The sequence below is a fragment of the Silene latifolia genome, chromosome 9 (assembly GCF_048544455.1).
Source record: "Silene latifolia isolate original U9 population chromosome 9, ASM4854445v1, whole genome shotgun sequence".
NCBI classification, from domain to species: domain Eukaryota; kingdom Viridiplantae; phylum Streptophyta; class Magnoliopsida; order Caryophyllales; family Caryophyllaceae; genus Silene; species Silene latifolia.
The window spans coordinates 99,300,504-99,324,513 of NC_133534.1; the positions used below are offsets into that span (position 1 = coordinate 99,300,504).

The window sequence follows — 24,010 nt, forward strand, 5'->3', positions numbered from 1 at the left end:
AAACAGCTTTCCTTAATGGAAATCTGCAAGAGGATGTATACATGACACAACCTGAAGGTTTCACAACACATGCTGGGAAGATTTGCAAGCTTCAACGATCCATTTATGGATTGAAGCAAGCATCTAGGAGTTGGAATCTTCATTTTAATCAGGCAATCAAAGAGTTGGTTTCCTTAGAAACGAAGAAGAACTATGTGTGTACAAGAAGAATAGTGGGAGTGCAGTTGCATTTCTGGTTCTTTATGTCGATAACATTCTCCTTATGGGAAACGATATTCCAATGCTACAATCCGTTAAAGATTGGCTTGGAAGTTGTTTTTCCATGAAGGATATGGGTGATGCAGCTTACATCTTGGGTATTAGGATCTATAGAGATATACCTAACAGACTTATTGGTCTGAGTCAAAGCAGTTATGTAGATAAGGTGATTCGACGTTTCAATATGATTGATTCCAAGAAAGGTTTCTTGCCTATGTCTCATGGCATTACTCTTAGCAAGACTCACTGTCCTTCGACACCTGATGAGCAAGAGCGCATGAGAAAGATCCATATGCTTCCGCCATAGGTTCTATCATGTATGCCATGTTATGCACTCGTCCTGATGTAGCTTGTGCATTGAGTATGACGAGTAGATACCAAAACAATCCCGGTGAAGGTCACTGGACAGTAGCTAAGTATAACACCCCATTTATTCAGGAGCCTTTAGCAAGACATTCCCAAATAAATAGTACTGTTACCATCTCGGTTGCCCGAGGTAGTAAATAACAAAGTACAACAAACCAAAGTACTTTAAATATAAAATTTAACGAATAAGAGTTTTATTATAATTTAACCCAACTAAATAAACTTAATATGAAATTAATTACAACTCGCAGAGGAAATTATATAAACTGAAATACTAAGACTATATGATCAAGACTTCTAAGTAGACTGGCAGAAATCCTCACGCATCCCCATGAGCTCCCAAGTCAGCTAACTCAAATACCTGTCAGTCAATCTGCTCCCCAATAATTGGTTCATCACAGGTGTTTAACGAATACACGGTCAACCCAACGGTTGAGTAGGGACTAACTAAACAACACAATAAAAAAATACTGAAAATAAATAAGATATAAATAAAGACAACAGTGTTAGCACAATAATAATAAATCCAGCTCAGTCAATATAATCACAGATTATGGTGACACCCATAACATTCATCCATCCATATTATACTCCAATCACATCCACTTCTCCCATACTCCGTCTTAACGCTTCCTCAGCTCCGAATGTGTACATCTCCCTAATAGTGAGCCTACTAGAGAAGAGACTCTGAGGGGCGGCCAGTGATCAACTGACGCCACAAGGACTAGCGGTTGCTCAGACCGGTCCCTTCAAATAGTAACCAAGGACTAGCGGTATATCGGTCCCTTCAAATAATAACCAAGGACTAGCGGTATATCGGTCCCTTCAACAAATAACTCACAAGGACTAGCAGTTCGGTCCCTTCAATCACAATACAACAATCACCACTACTTATAAGCAACCCAACTCCATGTTCTCAACTCCACATCCGTAATCACAATCGCAATCGCAATATATAAACAACCACATATATGAACAATTAACAAACGGATAAATATAAGTTGAGTAGGATAATCCCTACCTGAGATGCTCGAAATGTGATTCCAATTAGCAAAGTACAAGTAACAACGGCCCTTACCAAATCCGACCTACATAATATACATACACTACATATAATTAAAATTGATTCTATTTGTAACTAATATTATGAATAGTAATATCGTCGTATCCATAGTTAAATCTCCCTAACCAACAATTCCTTTTAATAAATTCATTGAGAGTGGATTACACTAAATTACCGAATAAGAGATACTAGTGACAAAGTTAATAATAACATTCGATATTAACCAACCATGCAATCCATCATGACACTCTTAATAAACTACTATTTAATAATTATAATTTTACGCAGAAACTTAAACTCAACCAAGCAGTCAAGCACCACACATATACACACACTGTACAACCCGCTAACTCGAATCAAGACACCATCATGTATCTCCTGTAATGGCCAGACTAACACCACATACTACCCAACCCACTTGATAAACCAACCAGCAGCATCACCTTACGCTCACACCAGCAGCACGTCGAATAATCTGTCACACTCAGTAGCCCCGACCATGACATACAACACGCCAAACACCGTACCACACCAGACCCGAGACACCCGACCTTAAAACAGAGGTTACGACGTCGACACAACAACCAAAATAGTTCGAAATCGTTGCTATTGCATTGCCCACAACTGAACTAATTCACGTTATAAATTTCGTGTAGCAACTATACACATAACGAGACACATGGACTCAGCAAGCTCCGCCTAAATCGTACAAAACAGAGTATGCACTACTGCTCTCGTTCAGCCCTTGACACACTATTAACCCCTCTTAAACTACCTCAAGGGACACCCTAAATACAACTCAACCTCACCCTAACGACCCACAATAACACCACTCCAACCCGACCCCAAGAAAACAGTAATCCGAGGCCTAAACATCACTCGTCACACATAAGTAATCCTCTCCCTACTGCGTTTTCTATACACCTTATTATGTACCATTTCCTTTGTATATTATTGGTGTATAATTATCACTCATTATACCAACCAAACTAAGAATTAACTATAATAACATAAACTGTACTCTAGAATAGTTACCTTTAGCGTACAAGAAAGATGATGAATGACAAGTTTATGGTGTGAAGGAAGGAGACGGGTTAACTCTGGTGAGAAGGAGCAGCGACGCTGACAAAGATTGATTCTGAGACGACACCGAGAGGCAAATCGCTTGGGGCGGAAGTTGAATAATAATAATAGGGTTTGAGATGTTTTGGGTCTCCAATATATGGTAAGGTACGGTGCTTGGATGGTAATTAATTAGGTAATTTCTTTCTTTTTTTCTTATATATATATATATATATATATATATATATATATATATATATATTAGTAAGTTCTACGTCCGCCAAATAGTTATATGTCACATATAAGCAATTATCGAGCAATTATTATTATTATTATTATTATTATTATTATTATTATTATTATTATTATTATACTATACGGAATATTAATTATTCCTCTGGAGCAGTCGTTCTTATAACGATTTACTAACTATAGTTTATTATTATATGATAAGAAAATACTGGGTATTACACTAAGAATATCCTAAAGTATCTTAAGAAAACTAAAGATATGTTCTTGGTATTTGGTGGGGATGAAGAGCTCGTTGTAAGTGGTTACACCGATGCTAGTTTTCAAACTGATAGAGATGATTCTCGATCTCAATCTGGATATGTATTCTTGCTAAAAGGTGGAGCTGTTAGCTGGAAGAGTTCCAAACAAGATACTGTGGCTGATTCTACAACAGAGGCTGAGTATATTGCTGCTTCAGAAGTAACAAAGGAAGCTGTTTGGATTCGGAAATTTGTTTGTGAACTTGGAGTGATTCCTAGCATTTCTAGCCCCATAAATGTTTATTGTGATAATAATGGTGTTATTGCACAAGCTAAGGAACCGAGGTCACATCAAAAATCCAAACACATAGAGAGAAGATATCACCTTATCAGAGAGATCATTGATAGAGGTGATGTTAAGATATGTAGAGTACCGACCGATGCAAATGTTGCAGATCCCTTAACAAAGCTGCCTCTCCTGCAGTCTAAGCATGAGCGTCATAGAGCTGCCATTGGTCTAAGATGCATTAGCGAGTGGTCTTAATCCTATTATGAGATCTTTGTTTTAGTGGGAGTTTATTTGACATGTTTAATTAGTTATATGTAACATTTACTTCATTTATTCAATAAAATTATTATTTGATTTTATTCATTTTATTGTTTAATTGAATGTTTGTTCCACAATAGTCAACATTGATTAAATAGATCACTAAGTACGTGACTTAGTTTTGGAACTCTATTTGGATGATGTTTTCTATTTTAGTCTCTAATCAGGGCATTAAATTGGAATGCTTGAATGCCCAAAAATGATTAGTATATGAGCTGGTTGATGATTAAGTTCCTTAAGTCATGATATTGGGATGTCAAACCAGGCATATGGGTACATGTTAGAGAACATGTATTAGACAGACCCGTTAAGAACTTTACTAAGGATTCGCTTAGTGTCAGTAAAGTTTCTTATCACTAGTTAGTAGTGAATATACAGTCTTTAGACCTGAGTTTTTCACTATTCTGTACATGCTAAGTAGTTTGTTTTGACATTATCAAACGTCAGCGGTGACTGGTGACTATAACGACAATGTTTGGACTTACTATTGATCATGTGATAGGATGTGGTTAAACAATATGGGATTTGTTCTTTCCTTACTGAAGAAAGTTTATTGTTTCGGGCCTCTCGAAGAGTGTGAATTATAAAATGCGTGGCCGCGCTCAGACGAGGTGATTGTCAGTCGTCTGCTTTAACAATTCAAATCAGAGATTCGAGAAAAATGATTGGGACATATAAGGTTGACACTTTTCCTACCTTAGTCTTGATTGGAACAATAGTAGCAAAGAGACAGTTTAAATTGGACACAGTACAAGTGGGAGACTGTTGGATTTATGTCCGTAGTCCAATTAAGGTAACCCGTTTTATATTCTATTTAACCGTAACGTTTTGCTAGAAGCCGCTTACGGACCGAGTCTTAAATGATTTTAAGGACTCGTGTAGAATTAAACGGGCCCATTGGGTCACACACAAGATGAATACGGTGTTTCCTTTTACAGTCAGACTGAAATATGGAAATAGGGCTCAAATTAGATTAGACCCAACTGCGATTAAAGTTAGGGTTTGATTAGGAAACTGAGTCTTTACTTTCCTATATATAGAGATATATGGGAGTAAGTTTCATCCATCCAATTCCTATGTGAGAAATAACAAATCCTACCTTGTGTACTAGCATACAAATCGTATCTCCTATTCATACGTGTGGATACTAGTGGAGGCACTACAATTGGGGTGCTCGTAATTATTTGTAGCTGTTGGGTTATTCTAATCCGGTTCTTATTTTTCTTATTTGTTGGATATTATTTGCTCACAGATTAATTCCGCTGCGAGGTAATTCGATTGTCCTCTTTATTTAGTTTAATTCTGATTTCTAACATGCATATGATCCTGGAGTTTTGTCTAATAAAATCGTTTTAAGGACCGACAAATCCCTTCATTAACTTATTATAACTACCGATTGTTTAACTTATTCGCGGTCTAGGTTACATACAAAGGGCCAATTTGTTATAATTAGCGATTATGCGGTAAACTAACTGGGAAAAAAAATCAAAATATAAAATCAAAAGCTTGAACTGCATACCTTTATGGCTTTATCGGCGGAGAAGATGCATGAAACTAACCTGAAGAATGAAATAAAAACAAAATATTAATTTTTTTTATAAACTACAAAAATCATATAGAAAGACAATGGATCATTAATGTCAAATATTATGAGCCAAAAAAAAAAAATTGCGTGAAGTAACATGAAGTAGTGAATGTATTGGTGGGTGAAGCAACACTATTATATATATATATATATATATATATATACAATTATGCATAGGAGTATTTCCACGTATATTATTCTTCACAAATTCTATCTTTTAAGGGGGTGTTTGGTTGGGTATATTGGAATGGAATGGTTGTTTGGTTGGGGTGATTTGGAATGGAGTTAGATACCCAATGGATTCTAACTCCACCCCAACCCCTTGGAATCCCATACCCACCCTTTCCCCTTGGATTCAAACTCCATTCCTCCTCTTTATAATTTGTGGTGAACCAAACAACATTAGACAAGTATGGATTTAGAACCCCATACCACCCTACTATCAAACTCCATTCCATTCCATTGCGACTTGTTGAACCAAACGACCCCTAAGTTTTTCGCAAAAACTGGTTAGCTTACTCTAAGATAATATAGAGTAGAATTTTATTAGCAATACAATGTTTTACGTTTGGGTTATGACTATGAAGTGATAAAATATTATCTTCTCCAATATATAACCAATTTTACATCTTGATTATTATCTCTAAAAGTATATGCATTAAAAAATATTATAGGTAGTTTCGAAAAGTTGAATTCTTTGTAATCCCTCGAAAAAAGCTTCTTTTATTAATATAGATAGATAGATAGATAGATATAGAATATAGATTAGGGATGTCAATGGATCGGGTTCGGGTCGAGTGAAGCTTCACCCGCATCCATCCATCACATTAAAAACCTCATCCAACCCATCCATCATCCGCGGATGAAACGGGTGGATCGGGTGATAAATGGGTGATGATTTAATTATGCTTATAAGCCTAAAAAAGTATTGAATTTTATTTCACCCAAAAATATGTAAGGTAAATTAGTATTAGACCAAGTGCTTTAAAAAATCTTGTAACTTAATGTTTGCTTGAACATAAAAAAAAAGTAAGTAGATTAGTATTGGCTAGCTCAAGTTCTATACAAATATGTATTTTTTTTTCAAAAAAGGAAGAATATCGGGTGGCGGATGGATGACGGGTTGGATTTAGCTTCATCCATCATCCATTTTTTTCATCCATCATCCATCCATCATCTATTTATTTCGGGTTTTCGTCCGTCCATTTAAATCGGGTGGATGAATATTTAGCGCGTATGGGTGCGGGTGCGGGTGAGATTGACATCCCTAATATAAATATAGATTATTATTATTATTATTATTATTATTAGTGTTACTAAAATGATACAAGTGACAAGTCCGAGTTGCATAATGAATCTTGTACAATTTGCGGCAGCCCACATCGACACCTTTTCATCTCTCTCTCATCTTCCCCTGTTAATCTTGGATGTTTCTCTCTCCTCGTCGTATCCCCAAAATACAAATTTAGGGTTTGAAATCCCTTCTCTCTTCTCCTGATTCCCTTTCTTCAACTCAAATCTACTTCACAACAGATCTGCTTCCTTTCTTTGTTGTTTTCTTCGCATCGTCGCCATGTTTTGGAAGCTTACTGCTTTATCTGCTTCATCACCTGTAACTTCTTTTACTTGCTTTTATTTTAATTTTTTATTTATTTTGATCTAGATTATGATTCAGCTGTCAATATCTAATTTCCTATCGTATCATTTTATTAGCTTAATTAATTTAACTTTAGCCTGTTGCTGATTTCTCAGATTCTGTTTCGAAGCTAAGCTTTTTTAAAACTATGCCTGTGGAGTAGTTCATTTTTATAATTGTAAGTTAAAAATGTTTAGCAAACATGAATACAAGTGTCTTGCTGCAGCTGCTGCTGCTGCGTCAACTGCGGGTTTTCGTTTCAGTGGTGCCAAATACTCGCCATTCTTTGGTCGCGATTATGATGGAATGTAGTAAAATGACTCGATAAAACAGTCAGACTTTCTTTTTATTGCGAGTTGGCAGTTACATATTACACTTTGAGACACAATTCTTTTTATTGCGAGTTGGCAGTCATATATTGCAATTTGAGACACAATTTTCTCTGGGTTATTCAGATAAAGCTAAATATGAATATCACGGCCTCCTTTGAGGCAAAATCACCGCATTGGGATAGTGGTTTTGTCAAAGTTTATGGGTTTAAGAGGGAGCATATAAGGAAGCTTGTGCTATCCAAACTATGTTATCTTGTATTTGCGTTTTTTTTTTTGTGAGTAAAACTTGCAGCATTTTGTGGGATTACTCAACCACATCCTTTTAGCAAAAGCACTTTGAACCCTATATGCGCTTAGTAGCATTAATGTTTTTGGGTAACCGGAAATAAATGTTTGATGGTTTTTTTTTTTTCAATCTGTGTTTGTTTTATATTCTAATATCTCATTCGCATTGCTGTTGAAATTTTTTCGTCGTATTTGAAGGTTGATGCAGTATTGGACAAGGACAATTTTGAATTGGAAGAGTTATTGGATGAAGAGGAGATTATTCAAGAATGCAAAGCCTTAAATAGCCGTCTAATTAATTTGTAATAGCAACATTTTTGCTTTTGTTTGTCATCTTGTTTTGTTATTGTATTGTGTCATTATTATTGCTGATATGCTGTTTATGTTCATTGACTTTAGTCTAAGGGACAGAGCACAAGTAGAGCAGCTATTGCGTTATGTAGTTGAAGAACCTCCAGAGGATGCGGACAACAAACGCGCCTTCAAGTACTGTGCTTTATATACCTAACTTATTAAATTATAACATATGCATTGGTTAAGTGCTGTTTTTCTCGTATAATTTAGTTTCATGTGTCATAAAAATGCATTTCACCACTGTTTTAAGCTCAAACTTTCCTTTCCAACATCACATACTTGTGCATTGTTGCTTCGTAACAATGATGGACTTACTTCTCTGTTTGCTTAGGGTTGTATACGCTTTTAAGATGCATTTGCGCCAGAGCTGCACTCTATGTTCTCTAGGAAGTCTGATATCTTGCATGCCAACCCTATGGTGCCAGTAAACGTATATTTGTTTCATCAGTATGCGGTTCAGTTTCTTTGTTGTTTGGTAGTTGACGTAAAATGTTGTCAAAGCATCATGCAAGTGGTTCTGAGATTTTATGAGAGGCAGCTAAAAGCCTGAAATAGCTGTTCTTCTATGAATGTCTGCTTATCTATTTTTGCACTGTTGGAATTATGGATAGTCGAAATGTGGTTACTGCAAGAATTTGACTGGATGCTATCCTTCTTACTGTTGATTTTTTTGTTTTTATCACTTGAACAGTTGAATTTACGTGAATGTGATGTTTGCCCATATCAGTTCTCATTGACTCTACAAGTTTTATTATCTTAATCTCAGGTTCCCATTTGTGGCAGCGGAGGTGTTTACTTGTGAAATTGATGTCATTTTGAGAACGTTAGTGGAAGAAGAAGAGGTATTTTTGCAATTTTGTGGTTTGGGTAAACGCTAATCCCTTCATTTAACTTAATTAACCCCTTTTTTTAATTATTTGAGGAGTATTTTGATCAAAGGAGCTAATAGAATTGGATGGAGGGAGTCTATCTCATGTATCTACCGTTGGCTAATTGTTACTTATATATATATATATTTTTTTTTTTTAATTTTGGTAATTACAGTTGATGGACATACTTTTTTCCTATCTGGAACCCAATCGGCCTCATAGCGCTTTGCTTGCAGGGTATTTTAGCAAAGTATGTCTTCATTTTTCATTGCATGATTTGACGTTTGTTTCTACAAACCTTTTACATGAGCTGATGTTTGGTTTCTTCCCGGCATTTGACATTAGGTGGTTGTGTGCCTCATGTTGAGGAAGACAGTCCCACTTATGAACTATGTGCAGGTAAGTCTACTCAGTGACTCCTTTTAGGTATCTTACTAGCTTGAAACTCCAAATTGAAGGTTAATTATTATACTCTTAGACTCTTAGTTTTAAGAAGCTCGATAAGGTACCATTACGACCAGGAGCGCGGCACGAAGCCGCGCGCGTCTCATAGGCACAAGGGGAGCAAACTAATTTGAGTTTTCAGTGTAAAATATTTTGCAGAATATATCATCTGTTGGATTTTAAAGAGGGTTAACATGTTAGATAAGGATAATGAGACAAATGAAACAGTAGTACAAAAGAACTAGAAAAAAATGTAGATTATGTATAATAGTGCATATCGTTGATGTGCCTTCTTCATAAGGCGCCCCTAAGGCGCCCTAACGTGTTTTGGCTAGTGCTTCACTTAGCCTTGAAATCAGCATGCCTTACTTTTTTAAACTAAGATCATAGTAAGGTGAAAAAATAGGCAACATGTGTTGTTTTAGGTTCTGTTGTCCAAATCTTGTGTTAGCAAGTCTTCAAAACTCTTCATTCTTTGGTTATATAGTGGTCATTTTATAAACAAAATACTACTACAATTTGAAATGTGGCTATTGGCTAATGACGGAAATATGACAAAACAAAAACAGGGCAATTTGGAAAAATGGAAGGAGTATTATTGTAAATTTATGTATTTATGGATTGTCTTTTTTGTTTGGTTAATGACTGGATGGAAATTATACAAGAGGACGATAAGTCATCTGAAACAATAAATTAATGTGACGAGAGTTGAATTATTGACTCGGAATACCATGGACACCACTTTTCTATAAATGAAGTGTTTAAAGATAAATTTATTTCTACATGCTGTCAGTGATTTTTTGTATTTCTCGATGATTTTTGTATTTATCGGCGCGATTTTGGTATTTCTCTTGACAGGCTCATCAGGATGTTTTCCAGCGGCTAGTTGATTTGATTGGAATTACCTCCATCATGGAGGTGTGTTACGACTATATTTGTTTTCTAATTGTGAGTGTGGCATGTACTCAGTGGCTGATGCTAATGATTACTTGTTACTGGGCAGGTTTTGATTCGGCTTGTGGGTGCCGATGATCATGTTTACCCCAATTACATGGATGTTATGCGATGGTTGGCCGACAGTAACTTACTAGAGATGATTGTCGACAAATTAAGTCCTTCAGTGAGCTCACTTGTGGCCCTTTCTTTGTTTTTCTCTAACAATTAATACTTTTGGTATTAAAGCAATAAAGGATCAGGGTTCCTTTGTATCTAATAAGTGCAAAGAATCCAATTTTATTTGAACAGACGTTATTGGCATGTTCTTAAAAGCATCCCTAGCTTCTGTGTAAAAAGAAGCGCTATAAAACAACTCTTCCCCAGATATAAACTAGATATGCCTTCACTTTTCATGGAGGCTTCTGTTGAGATGTATGATTCTGTGTACCTTTCCACATTTTGAATACTTTAGGAAATAAACTGCATTATCATTCATTGGTGTGTTGTGAATTATTTTTATAATGCGGTAAGCTTTTATAATCACATGAATTTTCCTGTAATTGATCTTGTTTTTGGATAAAACAATATTTTGCACATTCTTTCTCAAATTTATATCTAACAACGGGGTAATTATCTGATTAGCTGTAGCAAGTTGCTCTTTAAGCGTCTTTGCCTATGTGCTTGAGTAATTTCTATTTTGCCTTGCATTAGTAACTTCTAATTTGCTTTGCATATTTCTGGTAAAAAGGCAATCATTCGTTTTGCCTTTCACGTAGTAGCATCCTCTTTGAGACATTTGAGTTGTACCTTAATGATCAGATGAGCCTCTTATTAAATTACTCATATATAGTTGTTGCATGGGGCACACATCATGCAAAGAGTTTTGTTGCACGATTGCACCGTAATTACCTATAAGTATACGTTTTTTGCCTTCGCTATAGTAATAGTGCTCATTTGCTTCTTTGGGAACATGGTCTCATCAGTTACTTGAGCAACTCGTGCCTATTAGTCTTTGTTGCTCAGACTCGTTTAGAAGGATCGGACACGGGTGCGTGTTGGAGCGTCGGACTCTGCCATTTTTATGAAAAATATGCATATTTTGGCTTAAAATGAGGTGTCGAAGTGTCATACCCTTGTCCGAGTGTCGAGTGTCGGACACGGGTACGTGAGAGAATTAGAAGAGTCGGAGTAACATAGCTATTAGTTGCCTAGTTGTCTTTTGTTTGGAAGGTGAAATTTTGGCTGATATGGCTAATTTTTAGTTGCTTTGGCCTGCATGTTGTATTGTTATGTGCCTCTCAATCTTCTGGTTTTGGGAGTTGAATGCCATAATAAATTGTTTCCTTTTGCATGATGCATGAAGTTTTTCAGGGCGCGTATGTCGTTTTGACTGCTTATTTGTAATGTTCAAATGCAACAGTTAGATATTGCTGGAGAAATTTAGTCTGCAATTGTTTTCCATGTTGCTGGCAAGCTTGTTATTTTATAGGTGGCGGAGGCCTTTGTGTTTTTTTTGTTAATTTAGGTTCTGATCAAGGTTAACTTCAATGGTTACGGTTTATTTGCTGTGGCGGTAGGACTCAGATGTGTATGGTATCATGTTATGCCTGAAACTAAACATTATAGCTCTATCATGGATAAACTCTGCTGTCTTGAATGATTAATGGTTATGCTGATTGCCTGATTGGGTCGACATGCTGATGGTTGATAACTATCCTGACTGCCGACTAATTGTTTATAAGTTCCTTTGTGATTTATTTTGTCCTGTATGTGATCATATTTCTTTACTGCAACAGTGCCATGTCTGCTTGGGCTTATTCTTTTTGTGCTCACTTGCATATGTAATGTTATTGTTTGATTACTTTGATGTCAGACTGGAGATAGAGGGAGAGGGAGAGCTTTTGTTTTGTCAGTTTATATGTGAAAAGAACATACTAATTATCGAGCTTTTGTTATGTCAGTTTATATGTGAAAAGAACATACTAATTATCTGTTGTTGCTCAGTGCTCTTCGGAAGTCCAGGCGAATGCAGCGGAGACTCTTTGTGCAATTACACGAAACATGGGATCACCTCTTGCAGCTAAACTATGCAGTCTCAGGTTTATTATCTCTGTTTTGTAGTTAATTTTTTTCATTATGTTTTGATAGTATAATTTGTAACTGATGGTTGATTGTTTTCTGGATGCAGTTTTGTGTCAAGGATTTTCTCCCATGCTCTTGAAGATTCCTCTACCAAGTCTGGTCTAGTACACTCGCTGTCTGTCTGTATATCATTGTTGGATCCCAGAAGGTCGTCTTCCTCTTTGTTAATGCATTCCCTACGAGGTCAGCATATGTACGAGGCTCCAGTCTCAGTAAATCCGGAGACTGTTAATGCAATGTTACCTAGACTTGGTTAGTGTCTGAAATAATCTTTCTAATATTACTTTGTTATCTAGTTATGGTTAGTATAGATTTATTTCTGTCAGCATGTTACTAAGTCTTGGTTTTAGACTTGCATCAAAGTCTATTTGTGTCCTCATTTCGGTCGCTGCCCCAGTGATTTGGTTGATATTGCCTGGACCTTCAGAACTTTTTCTAACTCAGTTGCTGTGAACTGTGAAAGTGTCAGAGTAACATGGTCCATTATGGCTAATGGTGACAACGATTTATTCTTGCTGCTAGCCTGCTAGGTTTAGTATTGTAGTTAAGAATGTTCTGGTGTCTGCAGGTGATCTGCTAAACCTTTTGGTTGTGAATTCTGATGATAACGTATTGCCCACTACATATGGTGAACTGAAGCCTCCCCTTGGGAAACATCGGCTTAAGGTTCTGCATTTATCTTCTATCTTTTTTTTTTTTTTTTTTTTTTTTTTTTTTTTTTGGTGTTACTGCTCTTCACATGCCATACTTGAAACGCTGAGTGCATGCTTGATTTAAAGTAATCACGTGTTATGTAATGAAGCTCAATTAGGAGAGATTGGGTGTGGGAAAGATTGGGTGAGAAAGAAGGGGAGAAAGGCGAGTTACCGGATTCGCTGTGAATACGCCCTCACCGATTCACGATCCGGTCTTGTAGAATGTGTTAATATGTATTTTCAGTAAGCGACAGGATAGAATTCGCACTCAACGATTCGCGATTTGTAGGGTACCCGAGCAAATCTGGTACTAGTGTAGTATGCTTGAAGAGTAATTTAATACGTCTTGTAATCCCCTATAAAATCTAATGCAAAACAATGGCGGAAACATTGTTGAGTTTGGGATTATAAACACAAAGATAAACAACTAACATTATTAAAACGAGAATATTAAAAATTCTTAGATGAAACTATGGTTAAGTCTAAAAAAATGCCACTTTTATAAAAGGGCAAAAATAAAGAAAACCTCCAAACGTGTTGAAGACTAAAACCATAAAAGAAAGCAGAAAGAACAGAGTAGGATCTGCAAACTACTCGCTAGCTCACACAGAAATCCCCAGCAAAGCTAAGACCTATCATGTTATAAACATAGCAGCCACAATCAGTGGGGAGTAACTCGACGTTCTCTCAGCCATATCACATGATATAAATGTTACAGATGCAAATAATATATGAAAGTAAATTGAAATGTTATAAAACATATATAACAAAATATGATTACCAAATCACGTTAAAACCAACGTGCTGCATGCTTAAAAGAAAAATATTCAAAAGATAGAATGGAAATAATTTAGTTCAGGCTAGATATCCACTTTAGCTATACTTTTGACACCGCAACATCTTTACTAGTTTCGGGAACCCAGTGTCACGCTAAGATGACCAACTCCAAGCTCGCTAACTAGACAACAAACTATAATAGGACACGACTTACTACGCAGTGCGAAGTCCTAGTCTAAGTACATGTACATGACTCTACGACGATCTGTACTGCCCGCAGGATACCCGACCATATAGCTGTTTTAGTAATACCGTATGCCTTAGTTTATTATTCTTTGCCTTTACTTTCATTATTCCAAACATAAAAATATCCCCAAGTGATATAGTATATTATTTAAATGGTTCGTAAGTGAACTACACTTTTATTTTATTTTTCGAATTAGAAAAACTTAAACTTAAATCCAAAAGTATAAAATTTATTTAAGGACTTTAAATAAAGTAAGTTACTGAAATTAAACTTTAAAGACCATCATTGACTTAAGGTACTTTAGTAAAGACTTACTTCCTCCATTTTTCTATGTTTGCCCCATTTCATTAAAATATACCTCACATTTCATTATTTTATGGGGCAAACATAGGAAATTGGAGGGAGTATTACTTAGGCTTTAATGAGACGAAGTTCTACATTAGTTTATAAAACTGAATAGCAGTATTGTAAAATTCATAATTAATTACAGAAAAATCGAAATGACGCAAGGCCAATTTTCATGGTTTCCTGTAGCTTTTAGCTACAACTTTCGTTTTTTGACCAACTTTAAATTACGAAAGTATCTGGGGTCTAAAAAATTCAGTTCTAAAAACTGTTAGAAAACGTCACCCATAATGTTTCAGTTCATAAATCCACTTTTAGAAAACATTTTAAGGAAAGGCATAATTTTAAACATAAGTAAACATTATAAAACTTCTTTGAGAAAAAGATTAGCTACTGTATGAATAGAAAAATATCTTTTAAAGATGAATCTTTGAGAGAAGTCAGAAACGCGTTTTACAGGCGAGCTATTCACAAATAGTTTATTCTGACCAAACCGTAAGTTTAAATCTTATGAAATTGTTTATGCAGACTCTACACTTTAAAATAATAGGAGTCTATTCTTTACACTTTTGCAAATTCGAAATAAAAACCGGTGATATGATTTTTACAAACAGACGAACATATTTGACAGATTTAACAACGGTTTTCATCAAACTTGTAAAATACATCATAAATCGAAAATAATGATTGAAGACCTAAACGTTTATACACAACCTAATACTCCATTTCTCTGCCACATATTAAAATTCCGTGAATTTACAATTTGATTTAGTATTTTTAACATAATTAAAACCGAACAGAATCGCTATAATCGCAGAAACTGCATCAATACTTTAAATTACGAAATAAATACTAAAACTCCAAAATAATTATCACGAAAATTCATGGTATCTTAAAATCTACTCCCTCCATTTTTTTATATATGACTTTCTCACATTTCGAGACACTCCCTTCTCTCTTCAATATCTTTTAAAATATAAGGCTAAATATTATGATATGTATACTCATATGAAAGAGTTTTTCGAAAGGAATTTAATGGTACCATTTTTATATTTTTTGAACAAATATATTTTTGTAAATATTAAAGTCAAAGGCTTACCTCGTAAATGTAAAACGTCATATATAAAAAAATGGAGGAGGTATCATTTAACCCAGAAAAATAATTTACACCTCCTGGAAATCATAAAAACGAATTTATACCATCCTTATATCATATTAATCGGTTTACTCATAAAACTTGCAAATCAACCAAATAAATTCCTATTGACAAAATAAAATTTATACATAGTCAAAATAATTTATAAACATTAAGAGATTAGAAATCATATGGTTTGAAAATCATATTTATCATTAAATCATCATAAAATATTAAAAATCCAATAATACATACAACTACAACAATTAAACCGATGTAATACCGAGTAACGTCGAAATTACCTTGTTATGAATCCGAATCCACATATGCTAGCCTTCAATATCTCCTCTACAAACCCTTAGAATAGGATGAATGGATGATGAGAGAAGGTCGATCCAAATAAAGAAGCAAGAAGGCAAGCACGTACGTAGAATAATTTGTAAAACGGAAATAAAGAAGCAAGAAGGCAAGCACATACGTAGATTTTGTTTGAGCACAGAAAAACGGCGGAAACAGAAAGCAGGGTTACGTTCAATAATTTTTTTGCAAAAGGGATAGATATGTGAATAATAAGATATTATGTAAACAAATAAAATAAAAAGATGTTAAAACACCTTTTAAAATATCTCGGTAAAAGGCTTAGGTTTTGATCTTAAAATGATCATTTGAATAATACTCGGTCCATTTGATAAATTGGACCGCAAATCAACTAAGAACGGATTTAATAAAAAAAATAAATCAAGACCGTAAATTAAAAGATAAAAATTTAAATCTCATAACTAAGAATTAAAACATATGAGATTTAAAAAAAAAATGAATAAGAATAAAAAGGGTTCAAAAGAGATAATTTCCAAAGTCCAACGAATTAACTCGGAGTAGAATTATAATACGAATAAATGAATAAATAAAACGAAGCTCCAAAGATTAGAAACATAATAACTCTCGAAACAAAGGAATATTCGAGACATAAGAGAACTTAAGAATTCAAAGAAAGAAAAGAAATGGCTCACAGATAAATTCTGAGTCCTACAAATCAAATCGTAATCGTAAATAAAATACGGTTACGAAAATAGATTACAAAAATGGCGGGTGTTACACGTCTAACCATGTAATCGTGTTCGTTCTAATTGTTTTCCTGGGATAAAAGGGAGTGAGAGTACAAGTAATATTTTGCATAATCTTCAATCTTGCATATTTTGACTGGAGTTTTTGTTCTGTCTGGATTTGAACTACTCTTTTTCCTTTCATTTTAATATATTAGTTCTGCCAAGCGAGCATTGTTCGGTTCATTGTTCTAATTTGTCCATTTTTCTGTAGATTGTTGAGTTCATTGCTGTTCTGCTGAAAGCTGGAAACCAAGCTGCAGACAAGGAATTGATGAACTCTGGAACCATTAAACGGGTTTTTGACCTTTTTTTCGAGTGAGTTGCTGAAAGTGCATGATATTCCAATTTGGCTGCAATTTTGATGCTCACTATGCTGTTTCTTTAGTCTACTCATGCTAGTATTTTGATTCTCTAGGTATTCATACAATAATGCATTACATCACCATGTTGAAAGCATTATCTACTCTTGTTTGGAAAGTGGGAATGATGCTGTTATTGAGCATCTTTTTGAAGATTGTGATCTGATCAGAAAAATTCTTGATGCTGATAAGCATCCTATACTTTCTGGTGATTTGAATTTGGTAAGCAGATGCACTGTCTTGAAATGTGGTCCTTTAATTAGCCTTATCAGCTTTACGTTGGTGACTGACTTTTTTTAATGAATGAAAATCAACCATTGCAATAACGAAGTATGGTTATAATATGTTGCAAGTTGCAACAGCAAAGTCTAGATTACTCTGTTCTAGCATTCATTAATTGAGTCATGGTTAAGGATTTTTTTGATGAGGTTATTTCCTATTCTTTTCAGACATTAGAGTATTTATCTTTTCTTACCCTAGTCTTGTAAAAAATTATATTGTGTTAGTACTGTTGCTACTTACTCCCTCCTATCCTCTATTTTCTTCCCTTTTCCTCTTTGCACAAGAAATAAGGAAATGAATTTGGACCACACAAAACACACTACCCCACGTGCAAATGAATTTGGAACACACAAATCTTCCAGAAAAGGAAATAGGGAAGAAAACCTGAATAATCCGTTTTAGGATATAGGGAAGAAAATAGAGGATAGGAGGGAGTATTATTTATTTAACATTCCTGATTGTGATAATTGAGTTATGTAGATTCCCTGTGGCCTCAATCTTCACCTATTAAGTTACTGCGATTACGTTTTGGATTTATCAAAGTAATTATTTAGCCGTCTTCTGTACTTGAGCACATGCAAACTGAACTTTAGACGCGTGTTGGGTATCCGTCACAATCACAATTACAGGTACGAGTGGCGGTAAGATAGTAGCCATCTAAGACATGGTGGCACAGTTTATTGTGGCATTTCTTAAGTGGGGGGAACTTGTCACAATTACGGAGATTATGTAGGTGTGCCAGCTATCTGTTGGCCCTAGATTGTCCTTTGCAGTCAAATATAAACCAACTATAAAGTTTTGGCTACTTTTGAAAGACCCGATATACATTAGAAAATAGCAGTGGAAACCTTTAATTGCTGGCCAATATTTAATGCATGGGTTGGTGGTGGAGCTATGGGAAGCATGAGGAAAATATTTGGAATTTTGGGCTTATGTTACTTTGACTCGTCATTTTTGGCATATCATTGTCTACACTGACACTCAAGGTCTCAAAAACATGGGTATATAATCTGTACCCAAACCCAATTTGACATTTCTCTTAGCAAATACATAATGGTGATTCACATTACAAAAGTAGATAAATGACCAATGCATGGAACATTTAGTATGATTTTTAACGATATAGGCCTTACGTCTCAAATTCTCACACAATTTATACTTCACTAAGCTCAGAAGTTGATCATGAAGACTAACACCCAATTATTCCTTGTGATGTGACATCATGGTTTCTGGCTAATGTTTGTTGGTTGTCAAATATTGTTATTACAGCCAACAGTGCCCGCTGCTGATAAGAAGGGTCCAAGAGCAGGTAATCTTGGACATATTTCTCGAATTGCCAATAAAGTTGTTCAACTTGGACAAAGCAATAAAAGTATTCAAGCAAATACTCAGGTGCGACGTTTGTTTCATAAAGGCAGAGCTCTATTTATTTTGTTGTTGATTACCTTCAACAGCTGGGATTCTTAATTTGTCAAGGTCTATGTCATCTCAGTTGATCAAGAGACTTGATACTTTCTGCTGACACTTTTGGTTGTGCATTTGACGGGCAGGGAAATAAAGAGTGGAGTGACTGGCACACATCTGTTTTACAGGAAAGAAACGTGCTGGAGAATGTTTATCGCTGGGCGTGTGGGTACGTTTATTTTTACTTGCTGTCGTCTCTTTTGGCATCATTGATTCATCGCCATTACGTTTACAGTATTTCATAACTTAATACAGTATATACTAGGGAATATATGTTATTTTTCGTAAAATATATTTGGGCACATTTGTATTTGCGAATAGTGCAATTTGTGAAGGTTAAATGCATTTAGTAAAAGTTTTCGGAATTGTGGCCCGCATTGCATGGGTCCTCATGTCACATCCGCGACATGCTTGTTTTTTGGCAATGGTTGCTGTAACTGCCACATAAACATTTTCATATCATGGCTGCTATTTGTTTTGTTGTAATATATAGTGCATTTTAGTGTTGCAAGCTCTGCCTGTAATTTGGTACATCTCTTGATTTCGTGTTCATTGATATTTTGAGTTACTTTTTTTTTTCTTTTCTTAAAAAAAGAATTATTTAAGGACTCGATTAATCTTTGTTTCAAAAAGCGCTCCTAGCTACTTTGAGGGGTTAAGCCATAATATGCCCGCTTGAGGCGTGGCTTGTTCATATGGCATAGCCGCATTGCAATTAACAATGTGCACTAGTATGCCATTTTTATAGCTTTTCTACTAATTCTTTTACTAGACCATTCCCTTTTGGCCTATTTTTCCTAGTTTTTTTCCCCTTACACATTAAACTTTTTTTAATAGTCCCATAAGCAAGTATTAGTGCATGAAATTTACTTCGAAATATACAAGTTCTTTTGCCAACATAATGTGCCTTGTCTGCGGTTTTAACTTAAATATCTCCATCACTCGGGGGTCCTTATATGTAGGCGTCCGACCGCATTGCATGATAGAACAAGAGACAGTGATGATGATGACCTTCATGAAAGAGACTACGATGTTGCTACTTTAGCTAATGACATTAATCGGGCTTTCTCACCGGACATATTTGGCAACAATGGTGCTGAAGAGGTGGAGTGCTTTATTTTGCGCAGTCTTTTGTGCATTGTATTCATGATCTGCATAATTTGTCATTTAGAGCTGAGAATAATACAGGTCTTGTACCCTTGCAGGACAATGTTACTGTTGATCGAGATGATGAGGTACTGGTCGTACCAATTTTTAATGCCGTTTGATAGTCTTAGTCTAGGGCTTTACTCATAACATGTCGTGAAAAAGGGGAACATAGAACAACAAGAACAACCTACGTCAGTCCCTTGTACTAGCAACACAGAGCTATTATCCGAATAGCCCAAGATGAAAATTGCTTCGAGAACTGCATATAATGGCTGTTGCTTTACATTACAATAAAAAGAAGCGCAAACAGTTTAATGAACCATTTTGTTCCATCATAGTCCAGAACCAAACAATAACGAGTCTTTAATTGCATTGGAATTTGTAGATAAAGGGAATATGGCTGAGGTAGTAATTTTAGAATCTTGAAGATAGGCTTTATTTTCTGGTTCATTGACTTTGTGATTATGTTGACTGCAGGATGTCTACTTTGACGACGAATCAGCTGAAGTAGTGATATCATCGTTAAGGCTTGGGGATGACCAGGGGAGGTATGCTTTCATTTGTAGCAGTTCAATTTTACCTTCTCTTATCTCGACTATACATGCCAACTATCTCACTGTTCGATTGGAAACTTCACTCAGTATTGACCCCAGAGCAAACCGAAATCGTTTTGCTGTCACAGTCATTTAGTTAGCGACTTAGCCAGCGTCCTTTGTGTCCGCGTGCTCCTCGTTCCATGTTGAGTTATTGTTGTTCTTGCTTAGTTTTTACGTTCTCCAATTCTTTGAAATTGCTCCACTTTCTACTTGCTACTTATTCTTTGAATTGCCTCATTTCTATTTTAGACATGTTTTGGATGGCTAATATTCAGTGTTGTGAATTATGATGGCAAGACCCACCACCCACTCACACCCACTTGCATTTCTTAATCCCTGTGCAAAAGTACAACAAGCAGTTCCTAAGAATCGGAGGGAGTAGTATTTTATGTAATATTTATCTGATCGCTGCAAAATGTGGCTTACAACTAGCTATTCGTTGAGAGGGCTGGCTGAAACGGCAATAACCAAAAACATACCCGAGTGCCTCTATCACTCCCACTATGGTGTGGTAAGAGCTGAAACGGCAATAACCAACAACATACCCGAGTGCCTCTATCACTCCCACTATGGTGTGGTAAGAGCTAAGAGGGATTTGGAATAATAGGATCTACTCAGCCTTGCCCCAAGTGTTTTTAACAAAAAAGGTTGTTTGTGGGTAATATATAATGAAAATTGCGCCATAAAATGCTCAACAAGAAACTAGAAGTATTAGTGAGCGATTTTGCTTTAATTTTATCATATTCCAGTATTACACAGCCGGAGCAGAGTGGAGCTTATTTGTTTTGGAACCTATGGAATTGGAAACTAGCAGAAAGTGTTGACATTTTATGTAAATTTGACCAGCTATTTTGCATTGTTAATTTTGTTTGTCCCTTCAAACTGTTTTACCTATTTACTGCTCCATGAAGATCTAAGGAACATATCCAGCAATCATGTATCCCCAGTGTAGTATATCAACAACTTTAAACTCTGGTTCCTCGATGTTTTCAAATTGATTATAGAGACTTGGGAATGCTGTATTATACTCCCTCCGTCCCGGTCAATTGTTGTCTTTTGGTTTTGGCACAAAGACCAAGGAAAGGGAAGGGGGCCAATTATAAGATGACAAGTGGACCAAATTGAGTATGAAGGATCAAATTGCTCATCAAATGCAATCCTAAAATAGAAAGGACAACAATTGAGAGACACTCAAAAATGGAAAAGGACAACAAATGACCGGGATACAGGGAGTATTAACTTAATTTTTTAACTGTTGAATATAACTTCAAACCTGTGTTTTTTTCGTTGCAATGCCCAGGTTCTATCCCAATAGCTTGATACCTCTTGCATATTAATGGGTCCTCATATTGCTACAGGCCTTAAAATTTACAATTTTTATGTTTTGCCAAACCCTGCAGTTTATTTACAAATTCTAATTGGTTCACATTCCGAGACGAGAGAATCGAGTCTGCCCCAGTGAGTACCTCTCTTTCCGACGGAATGGATGATATTAATCTCGATGGCGCTGTTAATGGTGGTAACAGCAGTAGTGATGATGAGGTAGTGGTTGGCGAGGATGAAGACTCGGGTGAAGATAAAGATTGTGGGAATTTAACATCAAGCTCGACAGCGACCAATCTGAATGGATTTGGGAACAACTCAAATGATCGAGAAGAAAGCAAGTTTGACAAAGTGGAGACTTCCCTAGATGCACCTCCCTTCGAATTTGACTCTCCCGATAGTAAGGATCTATACGAGGACAGATCTGCACCTGATTGGGCCAGTTGGGATGAAACACCAGGCCTGCAGGTTCACGGTTCAGGTACCAACCCATTTGTCGATAATGACCCACCAGTCATCCCGTTTGCAGTTCCAAATGGTTCTGTGAGCCCAGTTGGCTGTGGGGAGACATCAGTTAATGATGATGTTTCCCAAAGACCAGTTCCATCACTGTTCGAAGAGGATGTGGAGTTTGTTGGGGTTGAACCTGAAGGCACTGAGAAAGCAATGGAACAGGCTTTGAAAGAAGGAATAGTTGGCGAAGCAGGGCCCCTGAAGAAGAATGTTGTCTCCTCGAAAAAAAATGAGGAATCACCTGATGATGTGGCAGCCGGGACTGAGTTCAATGATGCTAATTACTGGAGAGTTGAGCAGGAAGTTGCGGTTCTTGAGTGATCTTGTTCCAGACTGGCAAAAGGAGTGTCAAACTTGTGTACAGTAATGTTATGGCCTTTTCTTCTATTAAGGATCATATCATAATTTGTGAACTGCTTATTTATTGTTGCCTTGTGTTCTGTCCATTCAATTTTATGTTCATGCTTTGTCATATCACATCATTCATATGTAGTAGTCCTTTATTTTCCTTTTGGTTTCCTTTTCGTTGTGCACCTCTCTGACTTCATAATTAAATTTAAATACAATTAATAGTACTGACTTTGGAGGTCAATTCAGTTTGATGATGGATTTTGCCCGCTTTGCACTGCAATTGTAATTTACCCTCGCTTGGCCGTCATTTCTTTACCGTTTTAGTCCTGCTATGTATTATGGTCTTGCAATGTATTGGTAGATCTGACCATATGATTCTGGTTTAAGGTATTGCCCTTAGTGTATCCATTTAGTATGATAGGCCATCTGTATCAAATGGAATGTCGAATGAGGGAATTTGGCCATGAGAAATCAACGTTACTGTTGGCTATCCTTGAAGATGCTTAAAACATGCAACAACTAATTTCATATATTCCTAGTCGTTGATATTCTGATATTTCCATCTAAGGGCTTTGCCTTGAATCAATCCATTGAATAATCAGAGATAAATTTTAACCTGGTGATAATAATTGGGGAAGTTAATTATTTGGGTAATGGGTTCCTTGATGATATGTTTGACATATAAGAGTAATGATTACTGAGGATATGTTTTACTCCTATAATCATTACCCGGGGAGGGTAGATAATGTATTACCCCTTTACGAGGGTAATAAATTTGGGAGGTAAATAATCAATCAATCAATATCTATCTATCTATCTATATTAATAAAGGAAGCTTTTTTCGAGCGATTACAGAGAGTCCAACATTTATGAACTACTTAATATTAAAATAAGTAATTTGATAAAATTAAACTAGAATAATAAAATATCATAACTAACAGAGAAATATACGAATCATTATAAAATATAGAATAGATACATTTATCCTATGGTCAAGGTCACTATAAGATGTTGCGTATTACACATTGATAGCAATTAGGGGAGGGATTCTATAATCAAGTATTTTACCACTACTTCACGTAATTTAATTTTAAAACTCTTCAATGGTCAATTTCACTTTTGATAGGACTCAAACTATTAGCATGTATGAAGTATATAAATACGGCTTTTTAGCCTTTAAAATTCTAAATTTCTAAATATGTGATTCGCATGTGGTTTCCCTTCCCTTTATATTTTTT

General features: G+C 35.8%; 1 protein-coding gene across 2 annotated transcripts; it reads left to right on the forward strand.

The window, feature by feature from the left end:
• The first annotated feature begins 6,741 nt into the window (after nt 1–6,741).
• LOC141599979 (uncharacterized) lies at nt 6,742–23,013 on the forward strand. Of its 2 annotated transcripts, XM_074420125.1 has the most exons (20): nt 6,781–7,044; nt 7,185–7,246; nt 7,884–7,987; nt 8,085–8,171; nt 8,806–8,881; nt 9,084–9,158; nt 9,254–9,307; nt 10,211–10,270; nt 10,356–10,472; nt 12,293–12,387; nt 12,477–12,682; nt 12,999–13,096; nt 16,947–17,050; nt 17,151–17,316; nt 18,646–18,768; nt 18,927–19,009; nt 19,803–19,944; nt 20,046–20,075; nt 20,467–20,537; nt 21,986–23,013. In XM_074420125.1, exons 6-20 carry the CDS (start codon nt 9,087–9,089, stop codon nt 22,740–22,742), a joined length of 2,178 nt encoding a protein of 725 aa, XP_074276226.1. In that variant the 5' UTR covers nt 6,781–7,044; nt 7,185–7,246; nt 7,884–7,987; nt 8,085–8,171; nt 8,806–8,881; nt 9,084–9,086; the 3' UTR covers nt 22,743–23,013. The 2 variants fall into 2 exon arrangements, with proteins under 2 accessions (XP_074276225.1, XP_074276226.1); XM_074420124.1 differs by lacking the exon at nt 7,185–7,246 and having other exon boundaries at nt 6,742–7,044.
• The last annotated feature ends 997 nt before the right edge of the window (nt 23,014–24,010 follow it).